The 12,500-nt window shown below is 30.1% G+C and overlaps 2 protein-coding genes across 16 annotated transcripts in view; one reads left to right on the top strand and one right to left on the bottom strand.

The window, feature by feature from the left end:
• The window catches only part of LOC122636339 (KN motif and ankyrin repeat domain-containing protein 1), a 94,142-nt gene that overhangs the window by 67,793 nt on the left and 13,849 nt on the right, over positions 1-12,500 (top strand). The window lies entirely within an intron of this gene.
• The window catches only part of LOC122636337 (plasma membrane calcium-transporting ATPase 3), an 88,591-nt gene that overhangs the window by 21,240 nt on the left and 54,851 nt on the right, over positions 1-12,500 (bottom strand). For 4 of the 15 annotated variants that reach the window (XM_043827449.1, XM_043827451.1, XM_043827448.1 and 1 more), the window contains one exon: positions 899-1,845. The exons of 3 other annotated variants lie outside the window; for them this stretch is intronic. In XM_043827449.1, the coding sequence (XP_043683384.1) occupies positions 1,282-1,845 (564 nt within the window). In that variant the 3' untranslated portion in view covers positions 899-1,281. Of the gene's footprint in view, positions 1-898; positions 1,846-6,268; positions 6,500-9,750; positions 10,169-12,500 lie in introns of those variants that run through there. 8 more of the 15 variants (XR_006328912.1, XR_006328911.1, XR_006328914.1 and 5 more) reach the window with 8 other exon arrangements.

Below are 12,500 nucleotides of genomic sequence, written 5' to 3' on the forward strand. Positions count from 1 at the left end.
AAAGAAAGAATATCTTAACAACGTATATGTCGATTGTGAGGATATTTCGAATTTTTCTATTTATATTAAGGAGAATAAAAAGAAAAAAAAAATATACAATGCATTCATTTTTTAAGTACTTTTGGCTATCGATCATTCTCTATATATCAGTCCGAATGCAACAAATTCGAAATATCTCGAATATAAGATCGACGATATCTCGTAGAAACTTCTTTCTTTTCTTTTTAAGAAGGAAAAAGGAAAGATATAACGCGACGAATTAATATCTCAAAATTAAAATGCAAGGAAGATGATCGTGATCAAAAGTAAGGTTTAAAAGCTCGTTGAAAGTATCCTCGTGAGGGATGAAAAAAAAAGAAGAAAGACAAAATTCAACAAAGACAAATCAATAAAATATAAAAGTAAAAAAGAACGAAACGAAATGAAACTTCGCGTCGAGCTTTTCGTTTAAGACAGCAAAAACATATTATTTTGATTGTTATTTTTGAGTTACGTAAGAATTTTAATTTAATTGCGATTTCTTCTTTTCCCTATACTATATGTATAAAGAAAAATAGAAGAACTTAATCGCGAGATACGAAATTCATTTTTAAAGAGAGAAAGAAAAAGAGTTGTAATGGATTCTCGACGATTTCATTGTAAAGACACGAATTATTATCCTTTCGACCGTATATATGTATATATGTATATGTAATATTCTGTTTAAAAGAGAAAATATAATCTCGGTGCTATACGTGCTTAGATAGAGATTTAGATAGATAGATAGATAGATAGATAGATAGATAGATAGATATAAAGTGCACGTGAGGGAAAAAATATATATGTACATACATATGCATATATATGTATATATATAGATAGATAGATAGATAGATAGATAGATAGATAGATAGATAGATAGATAGATAGATAGATAGATAGATAGATCGAATCAACGATTCAAATAAATCACTATCAACGTATTCCTAAAAAAAAAAAAAATGAGAAAGATCAATCGTAAGATAGTCGATAATTAATTTCGTAAATTTTAAGAGCAAACAACAACAGCGTGGGGTTGTTGCTTTGAGAAAAGAAAGACAGAAGATAATAATAAAGAAATGACGATGATAGAGTAGGTCGAGGGTGGACGTGGGTGTTCTACAAGAAAGAAAGAAAGAGAGAGAGAGAAAGAGAGAGAAAGAAAGACAGAGAGAAAGAAGTTGGTAAGGTCGAAGAGTAAGGGTGAGGACGGAGAAGAGGAAAGGGTCTCGAGCAAACAACGCGCAAAAGCTGCCATATCGTTTAAATGCTTGTCTCATGCACGAGCTTGGTCAGTTCCGGTAGGACCAAATTATTCGAACTGAGAAGCAAGGAGTTGTTGACGGTGGTGTCCGGGTTACTGCTGAGGAGTTGATTCAAGGCGTTGTTGGATGAGGATCTGTTGTTATTGGTAGCATTGGTAATATTGGTGGTATTGGTGGTGGTGTTGGTAGCGGTATTGGCGGTGGCGGTGGCAGAGGCGGTGGTATAGTGGTTGTTGTAAGCTGATCCAGGAACGCTGAGCAATAATGGCGAAGTCGGACTGTTGATCGACTGGACAATCCTCGATCTTCTGGCGTTAGCAGTCTCATGATCCTGATTCTGGTCCGCAGTATTCTTGTTGTAAGCGGTACTCTTTGCCGCGTAGAGATGGGCGTTGTTGGTGTTGTTTGTAGGGTCTTCGTCAATGTATGTGAAGTCGGATAATGGACGTGGCCCGGTGTGGCTGCGTGAGCTGCGCATACTGTGTAAGCTGTGTAAACTATGGACAGAGCGACGCTCCTCCAGATCTTCCAGAGTCGACTTGAACGCTCTTATTACTCGAAGCTGCAAAAATAGGGAAGGAGACGTATTCTATCAGGAAGCGAGGATGAGTATCTGCCAGGCCAGCAACACACATAAGCGCGCGCCATATTCTTTTTCTTTTTTGTTTTTTTTTTTTTTGTTTTTTTTTCGTTTGGTTCTTTTTCTTTTCTTTTTTTTTTTTGTTTGTTTGTTTGGTTGGTTGATTGGTTGGTTGGTTGGTTGGTTGGTTGGTTGGTTTGGTTTGATTTTTAGGTCTTTGATTTTTTTTCCCTATCTCTCATGTTTCGTGTGGCTTTTTTTTCGAGGGGAAGGGATATTGTTTGTTTTTGTTTCTTGCTTTTTTTTTGTTTTCTTTCTTTTTTTTTATATATCCTCATTTTCCAAATGTTTGTGTAGATGTACATAAATATATATGTATATATATGTGTGTATATATATATATATATATATATATATATATAGACGTAGGTAATGTATGTAGATGTATATGCATGTCCGTCTATGATATTCTTCGAGATATCAATTTTATATATATATATTATTATTATTATTATTATTATTATTATTATTATTATTATTATATCTCATTCTTTCTTATTTTTTTTCCTTTCTCTCTTTTCTTTTTAAATCGACATCGTGTATATGTAGTATATATGTATCTATATATATATATAGTTTTTAGTATAGAGTCTTCTCACTTTATTTATAATTATTATTATTATTTTCTTCGATTATCTTTTCCATTACGTGTATTCCGTATAAGTATGCACATATGTGTACGTAAGTATGAATGTATGTATATAATGTAGGTATGTATGTATGTATGTAGATATATAATTTCATGTATATTAAAAACTTTTCAAATTGATTCGGAGACGCACATTTATATACACCATGTGATATGAATCATGTGTGTGTGTCTGCTGGATGTCAGCTTCGTTTCCAGCCCGGATAAAAGGGGGGGTGGGAGGAATTACGAGAGAACAAAAATAATAATAATAATAATAATAATAATAATAATAATAATAATAATAATAATAATAATAATATGGGTGTCTCGCGGTGCGAATCGACTAAATCGATTATGGTATCTACTACCGCCAGGTGCAAGCTATATAATTGCGGACGATTATTATTTGGCATACATGCGCAATCTATCTAATCATCTATGCGTACCTACCCACAAGTAGGTGTGATCATTATTATAAGAAATATGTTTTTGTTTTAATTTTTTGTTCGATTATATATTGAATATATATATATATTTATATATATATATATATATTATTGATGAGCTCCTTCCTAAGTCGCGATAAACAATTAATTGTAAATTATTTCCAACTGGTACTGGCTCCTGTATCGTCTTATTTTCTTATTATTATTTGTTTGTTTGTTTATTTATTTATTTCTTTGGTAGTTTGGTTTGATTTTTTATGTCTTTTTTTTTTTATATTATTTGGTAGAGAGCCTATCTCGATCTCCTGAAAATCGTGGGGCATATTAGTTTCAGCATTAGAAATGGTCCGCAACACAGTCCTGAACCTTAATCATTTGAAAGAAAATATTCTTCGAGAAACGATGATATAATATATACATTATAGATTTGATTCAATATAGATAATATATGTATGTATATGTATAGAAATGATCGAGATAGAAATAGATCGATTGATAGATAGATAGACAGATAGATAGATAGAAAGATAGATAGATAGATAGATAAATAGATAGATAGATAGATAGATAGATAGATAGATAGATAGATAGATATGAAATTGAATTAATAAATAGAATATATAAATCACAGTGTGGAAATGTGATTATTATCATAGTAAAATAATAATAATAATAATTATTGTTTCTATCATTATTATATTGATATAATAATGATAATAAAAATAATAATAATTATTATTATCAAATATATAATCGGCCATTGTTTTTACGACTTTTTAATTAATATAAATCTTGAGTAGAACTATACACGATATATGTTTCGCTTTCTAATCATTCTAATAGTATGTATATCATGTATACTATATGCACTATAATCCTGTTCGAAGAGAGAGATGAGATATAGAAGTATCGTTAGAAGAATCTAACGAATTTGTTATATGTTATTTGTGTGGTATTTCTCCAGAGGACAATAATTAATATATATATATAATATTAATAAATTTATATATATATATATGTATTTATATATAAAAATATATTAAAATCATTTAACATTTAAGAAAAGTAGATATAGTCAAATGATTTTTACTTTTTCTATATATATCCTTATATATAAATAAATATATATACATATATATATATATATCACATTAATTATTATTCAAATAATAAAAGATTAACGATTGGAATATATAAAACGAGACGAGTTTTTCTTTTTCCTTCTATCGAGAGGAAAAGCACACTGTGCGCGTGCACGTGTGCGTGTTTGTGTGTTGTGTAACGAGAATATATCCACAAGTTGACGAGAGAGAGAGAGAGAAAGAGAGAAAGAATTAAATAGAGAGTCAGAATTAAATAGAGAATTAGAGCGAGAAAGAGTAATAAAGAGAATCCAATTTCATTAGCGTAAAAGCAATTAGAGAAAAATCATTCATCGATGGAGACGATCGAAAAGAGAACAGCTGATCGTTTTATCAATCGGTATCGTGTTACCAATCCTAACGAAATAAAGGAAAGAAACACGATCGAAGATAGGGTAATTGTATAGGGAGTAAAGGGTGAGTTGAGTTGAGAGAGGGTGTCAGATTAAAACCAGGGTAAATCACACATAAAATTATTCATGAACGCACGAACACACTCACTCGCACACGAACGAACGATCATGTTAAACGTGTCGAAAACAAAACCAACAAACCATTATTAGATAATTAATTTCTTTATTATACATATATATATATATATATATATATATATATATATATATATACGCAAAACTGATCAACCGTGCACACCCACACACTCGCACGTACTGAAATTAAAAAAATCAAAAGAGAGAAAGTAAAACGGAGTTAGAGACAGAGATGGACAATGGATAGAAAAGTGTTAGGTATTAATTGGACGACAAATGAAAACAAAGAAATGATAAAGAATGAAATAAAAAATAAATATAGAAAGATATATACGTGTGTATATAAGAGAAGGGGGGGCGAGACGCATGAAATCGAATATATTAAATAAATATTGAATAATATATGCATATAAATTTTTTCATTGTGTAATATTAAGTAGTTGTTGTTGTTGTTGTTGTTATTGTTGTTGTTAGAAAGATGAGAGAGAGAGAGAGAGAGAGAGAGAGAGAGAGAGAGAAAGAGATAGACAGACAGAAAGAGAGAAAGAGAGAAAGATGCGAAACGAAAGGGTTGAAAGTGGAAGGATTTAAAGGGTTGCGTTTTAGCAGTGTACAAAAAAGAAGGGTAGGATGTTAAAGTAAGGGTGGTCGAATGGTAAGTCTGTAATCAGGGATAAAACTTTTTGTTTTTTCTTCGTATTTGTTGTTGTTGTTGTTGTTGTTGGTTGTTGTTGGTTGTTGTTGGTTGTTGGGTATATAATATGGAAACACGCAGAGCACACTCATCAGACAGCTAAGACTACTGAAGAAGCGCGGGTGGGCGGTGGATTTCCGGTTAATTGCGGCTCTTCCGTGTATTATCAGAGAGTCTTATCCCACCGACCATCCCACACCCGCTACACAAAGAAAAAAAAACACATTGCCACGACGAAACGTCGTATGCGACGTATCGATGCATCGAATCCCGAAATAAAACGACGGGCTCACGAAGTGCTCTTCTCGAGCTTCTTCGTTGTCTCGTCTATGTCTAATCGCTTTTTTGCTTTTTTGCTTTTTTTTTTCTTTTTTCTTTTTTCTTTTTTCTTTTTTCTTCCCCCGATCGAAGTGAGCCAGATTTATTGTGTCGAGATATCGATTTTTGAGACTCATCAGTGATCACTGATGTACCTCTTATACATATTCCTCTATCCATATATTTATATATATAGATAGATAGATAAATAGATAGATAGATAGATAGATAGATAGATAGATAGATAGATAGATAGCGGAATGATGTGTAATAAAATAAAAATTCAACAACTCGACATATAATCGGCTACTAAAAAAGGGAATTATATTCGTCGAGACGAAATTCTAGAGTGTTTAATTTGAGAAGAAATATAATAATATTCATAACTCGATATACATAATATTTCACTTCAACACACACACACACACACATATATATATATATACATATATATATATATATATAATGTATTCGAGTTACAAAATGTCTCAAGCTAAACGACAAGAGAATTAACGATACAACGACGACATTTATATAGTATTTATAATATATGTATATATTTATATATCTATCTGTATATATATATATATATATATATATATATATATATATATTAGATATTAGATATTATTCTTAGTATTAATAGATTTGCCATGGACGATGCTCGTACGTACGCTAATCGACGATCCGCCGATGTTTGTGTATGCGTACGTAAACTTTCATATAATACAACGTATTTACGGCAGGCGATCTACGTTATATAGCTACGTACTTGTTTGTACTCCGACAGGATAAGTGTGGCGGCTGGCAAGACTGCCGCCTCGTTATACCTCAGTCTCTCGAATGGGTTCCGCTGGCTAACAAATCACAAATCATACCATCAGTCTCGTTTCTATCGTTTTTCTACGTTTAACTAACTAACTTGTTCTTTTTTTCGTTGGTCTGTTTGTGTTTTTCTCTTTTCTTTTCTTTTCTTTTCTTTTCTTTTCTTTTTCCTTTTCTGTTCTTTTTTTTTCTCTTTTTTTTTTTCATCCTTTCTCTTCGTCTTCTCCTCGTTCGTTCTAACCGGTCGACGTGTTTCTTTTCCTTTTCTTTTTTCTTTTTTTCTTTTAGTTGTTTTGTTTTATTTTATTCTTTAAACTTCGTACTATAATAAATTAATGAATAAATAAATAATTGCGTAACTTCCGGAATGGTTCAATTAATATCTCCGTAAAAGAAACAAAGAAATTCGTAAGAAACACGATGTGAGAAAAAGGGCGATAGATATAAAGAGAAAGAGAAAGAGAGAGAGAGAGAGAGAGAGAGAGAGAGCTCGTGGCTTCTTTAAATATTTTATCGAGTTTGAAGAGAAAAAAATTGAAAAAGAAAGAAATAATAATTTTTGAGAAAGATCGTTCACTCGGATTTATCGACGAATGAATATCGATAATCGCGACTGAGAAAACGGAGAGACAGAGAGAGCCAGAGAGAGAGAGAGAGAGAGACAAAAAGAGAGAAAGACTGAGACAGATAAAAAAATAAAAAATAAAAAAGAACGTACAAAAATAAATAGAAGAATTCGTGTCCCATAGAACGATTCGTTCCTGTGGGATATTAAAACGTATCTATCACAAAACGTCAAGAAAAAAAAAGAAAGAGAGAGAGAGAGAGAGAGAGAGAGAGAAAAAGAATTGAAAAGAAAAAAAAATATTTGGTTAAATACTTTTTTTTTTGTTGTCGTTGTTGTTATTTTGTCTTCTTCTTCCTCTTGTTGGTGTAGGTAAGCAACGCTCAATTTGTATCGACGAAATAATCGAATTTTTGTTGGTTCGATTATGAGCGTGCAAACAAACAAACACACACACACACACACACACAACACACTTAAGTGTATTCTTTTCGTATCACAAACCACACGCACACGCGTGTACACACGTACGCACACTCACACGCACACACACATCGATACAATGTATATATTATATAATTGATATAACATCGTACGACCACTGTTAATGTCACAACAAAATACCACACTGCGTTATATGTATATATACATTATATATATATATATATATACATATGTGTAAATATATATATACATATATATATATATATATATAAAAAGAAAAAGAGAGAGACAGAAAGAGAGAAAGAGAGAGAGAGAGAGAGAAAGACAGAAAGAAGGGTAAAGATTATTAGAAAAAGGATAGAAAAAAATACAGACAAATGATGAAAGTCAAATCAAAACGTGATTATGATCGTGATTAATGATGATGATTTTTTTTACTCACTAGAAAGCGAAACACAGATTTTAAAAAATATATTTCCTTTTTTTTTTTTTTTTTTTTTTTTAAATATAAAAATAGAGAAAGAGATAGAGAAAGAAAGAAAGAGAGAAAGATAGATAGATAGATAGATAGATAGATAGATAGATAGAGAAAGACAGTGTAATAAAAACACGGGACACACGTACGTAGGCGGCGATGCACGAATCGCGTGATTTCTTCGTTCGAACACTTTCTTTTTCTTTTACAATTATTTTATTATTCACAAGTTATTTCGTTAATTTTTCTTTTATTTATCGTTTAAACAAATCGAAGATATGATGAATAAATAAATTAAAAAAAAAAAAAATGTCCGAACGAAGATGGCACGAGCGCGCGCACGTGCGACACTAAATATCGATAAACTTAAAAATACTTATATATCATATATACATATATACATATATATATATATATATATGTATATGATATATAACATGGAACAGATTGGAATGAAACGAATATGGAAAAACAGGAGATAGAGACCGGTGAGAAAAAATATAAAAAAAAAAAAAACAAAGAAATAAAAGTAATAGTAAAAAGAAAAATTGATAAAAGTTCGAGTAAGCATATATACGGCTGCAGCCAAAACGACCGTCAATATTTTTACTTGCAAAAAAGAAAAATCAGCTTTCATTATCGAAACCTTCATCGAAACTGCTATAGCACGTGTATGACGACGACGACGACGACGACGACGACGACGACGATAAGCTTTGATAAAAGATATTTAAAAAAAGAAAAATTCAACAACAAAAAAATTAAAATATAAAAAAGAAGACGTGTGCGGAGGTAACGCGTGCTCCTCCAACAAATTAATTTTCTGTTCCTTTTTAATAATATCGCGATTTACGATCACGTATAAAAGTAAGAAATGTTTTCTATCAAAACAAATTTTTCATCAATGAATTTTTAATTTCTACTTTAATCAAGATCTCTCTTTTTCCGTTTCCTATTTGCTCTTTTCCTTTCCACTTTTTTATTTTGTTTTCTTTTTATTAAACGATGACGTCTAAATGAAATGAAAATAAATATTTTGTCGAGGAGCAAACAAATTTGCGTTGCAATGTAATTTTTTATTATTTTTATTACTTAAAAATTCTTTTGATAATAATATTGAAATATATACGGGATCGAAATCGCGTATTATAAAAATGAAACTGAAGTGATATAAGAAATAAAATTTCACATGTGACGTAAATGAAGATTATTATAAAAAGAAGGAAAAAGAAAGAAAGAAAGAAAAGAAAAAAAAGAAGAAAAAAAATAATCCAAAAATAAATATATACGACGATAGCGTTGCGACGAATCAATCGCTTAACGTGTCGGTTGATATAATTCAATTCTGGGTTATTGCAAAATGTAAAAGAAGCGTTATACATATATACATATATGTATATATACATGTTCATAAATATGCATATATATATAATATATATATATATATATATAGTAATTTATAATACGAATCGAAATTAGCCGAGGCTCGCGCGATCCGTAAGCAATTAGTGTGTGAAACAAATTCAACATCCAATATATGTAATAATAAGGGACGTGTGTAAGGCACACAGAAAGACAGAAATAAATGTGTATATGTATATATATATATATGTATATTTACATATATATATATAAATAGTATAAAACAATATATATATATATATATATATATATGCATATACGAAGAGAAAAAGGTAGAAAGATACAAAGAGGAAAAGCAAACGAAAAAAAGAAAGAAAGAAAGAAAAAAAGAAGAAAATCAGAAAAAAGAAATAAAAAAATTGGTTACTTCTGGATATAACACAGTTTTCGAACCATTCACATTCGATCATGATCGAATATGTCGAAAAAACAACAACCAAAAGACAAAAATCCAAATCCAAATCAAAATCAAAATCATTTTCAAACCAAATGAGAAAAATAAAAGATAGAGAATTAAAATTAATGAAAGATTGGGTCAGGTGGCGGGTGAAAAGAAAAGAAAATTTAATTAAAAAGAAAAGAAAGAAAGAAAGAAAATAATTAAGGGAAAAAAAAGAGAAAAAAAATTGATTAAGTATAATAAATATACGCAAGATAGAAACGGTTAATATCAGATATCATCAAGACGGCCAAACAGTGCGGAGAGTGGATTTTTTGCGAACTAACCATATAGTAATCCTGAGAGGGGGATCTGCCTGTCACAGATACATTCTGCACCAGAGTTCTATTGCTCGTCTGAAAGTAGGTCATATATATACAGTTTTAAATGATTAGCTGATTAGCGAGAATAAATATGATCGAGTTTGTTTTTTCTTTTTTCTTTTTTCTTTTTTTTCTACATATATATATATTTGTTTTTTTTCTTTTTTTTTTTTTGCGTAATAGTGTTTTCTTTTTCTTCGGTTTCTGTTTTAATTTTTTTTCCCTATCCACCGTCATCATATCTTCTATACTTTTTTTTTTTTTTTTTTTTCCATATTATCCTTATTCTTTACTACTTCCTTCTTATACGCTTTGTTTTCTAATGGTAGCTGCATTTTTCGTTTTCTTTTTCTTTTTTTTATTTTTTTATTTTTGTTGTTTATATCTTCTCTGCGAGAGTTTCGTGAAGGCTCGCATTGTAAAACGCCGACGTAAATAATCAACGAAATAAGAAAAAAAAAGAGAGAAAGAAAAAAAAAAGAAAAAAAATACGAGTACATCGCATGTGTGTGTGTGTATATATATATATTATATATATATATTATATATATATATATATATATTTATATTATATCGTAAGAATCGTGAAAGAAGAGGGGTGGTTAAAGGGCGGAATGGATTGATAGTAAGAGAAATAGAGAGTACGATTAAAAGTTATGATAAAAATACATTTAGAAATATAGAAAGAATATTATGTGTATATAATTTATGATGTATATAGAAAACGATTAAATGAGGAAAATGGAAAATGAAGAAAATGTATGTACGGAAGTCGCGATCTTGATTGATTAAAAATTAAATATTTGAAATCGATCGATTATGAATTAAAAAAGAAACAAGAAATCATAATTACACGAAGAGAAAAAAAGAGAGAAAGAGAGAGAGAGAGAGAGAGAATTTTTCGAATACGTTCATTTTCTCTCTTCTTCTATCTCTAATCCTAATAATCGTCCTTCGTGGAATTAATAAATTTTAATCAATAAAAAGAGAATGGACGTTTCATGACTACTTTTTTCTTTTTCTCTCAAAATTTATCTGCTTTATACTACTGTAATATAAAAAGAGAGAGAAAGAGAGAGAGAGAGAGAGAGAGAGAAGAATAGATATGCAAATATATAAATAGAGACATATTGAAAAGAGAAAGAGAGAGAGAAACAGAGAGAGAAATAGAGAGAGAGAGAGAGAGAGAAAAATAGAAATAGAAATAGAAATAGAAATAGAAAAAGTGATATTCCGGCCGAGGACTGCATGGACCATTGCTAAGTTAATATTTTAGTCGAAATCTGTTTCTGACGCAGGCTCTTTTAATTTAAAAGATTTTCGAAGAGGGTAAAGGGGTAGTTAAGGGTAGTTTAGGGTTGGTGAATTTGATAATAACGTTTTAAAGGGTATGATGGGACAGTAATAATAATAATAATAATAATAATAATAATAATAATAATAATAATAATAATAATAATAATGATGATGATGATGATGATGATGATGATGATGATGATGATTACGATGAAGATGAAGATGATGACGATAATAATAATAAACATACGCCTTGGGTACACCATAACGAAGTTTTCAAAGGGTGGAATATATTAATTTTGTTTTCTTTTTTTTTTTAAATTCTTTGTTGTTTCTTTTTCTTGTTTTGTTTGTTTGTTTGTTCGTTTGTTTGTTTTTACGGAAATCCAACTCGATGATATACGAATCCGTAGCGCCAAGACGATCGAGTTCATGCTTCACATACATTTTTCTTTAGTTTCTAATATCACCATGTAATAGTAATAGTAGTAGTAATAATAGTAATAGTAGTAATAGTAATAGTAGTAATAGTAGTAGTAGTAGTAGTAATAATAATAATAGTAATAGTAATAGATTTAAACTCGTACTACCTTTCTTGTATCCGTTTCGATATAATAGTAATAATTAAAAAAAAAAAAAAATGATCCGTTGCACATCAGGGACGTATCGATGGAATAAGGGATTAGAATTGTTAGCGAGGGGGATGGTTTCTGTTGGCTGTACTAGTTAGTTTCTTTTCTGAGCGGGGTGCTAGCATTCTACTAGGAAAAAAAAATAAAAAAAAAAAAGAACGAACTAAGAAGAAAGGTCTCTCTACTAGCTGCTCTACGGTGTGTTTGTTTATCGATTAGTCGAAGATGGTGCCCTTTAAAGTTCGAACTGTCGTTCACATCATACGTATATAATATGCTTTAATATATATATATATATATAAATATATATATATACATATATTTGTGTGTATATATATATATATATATATATATATATATATATATACGTATGATTGTGATGTGGGTTTTTGAAATTTGTCTGTACGCTAAACAGTCAATTATTATTCGGTCGGGAA

Source organism: Vespula pensylvanica, chromosome 21 (assembly GCF_014466175.1).
Source record: "Vespula pensylvanica isolate Volc-1 chromosome 21, ASM1446617v1, whole genome shotgun sequence".
In the NCBI taxonomy this organism is placed as follows: Eukaryota; Metazoa; Arthropoda; class Insecta; order Hymenoptera; family Vespidae; genus Vespula; species Vespula pensylvanica.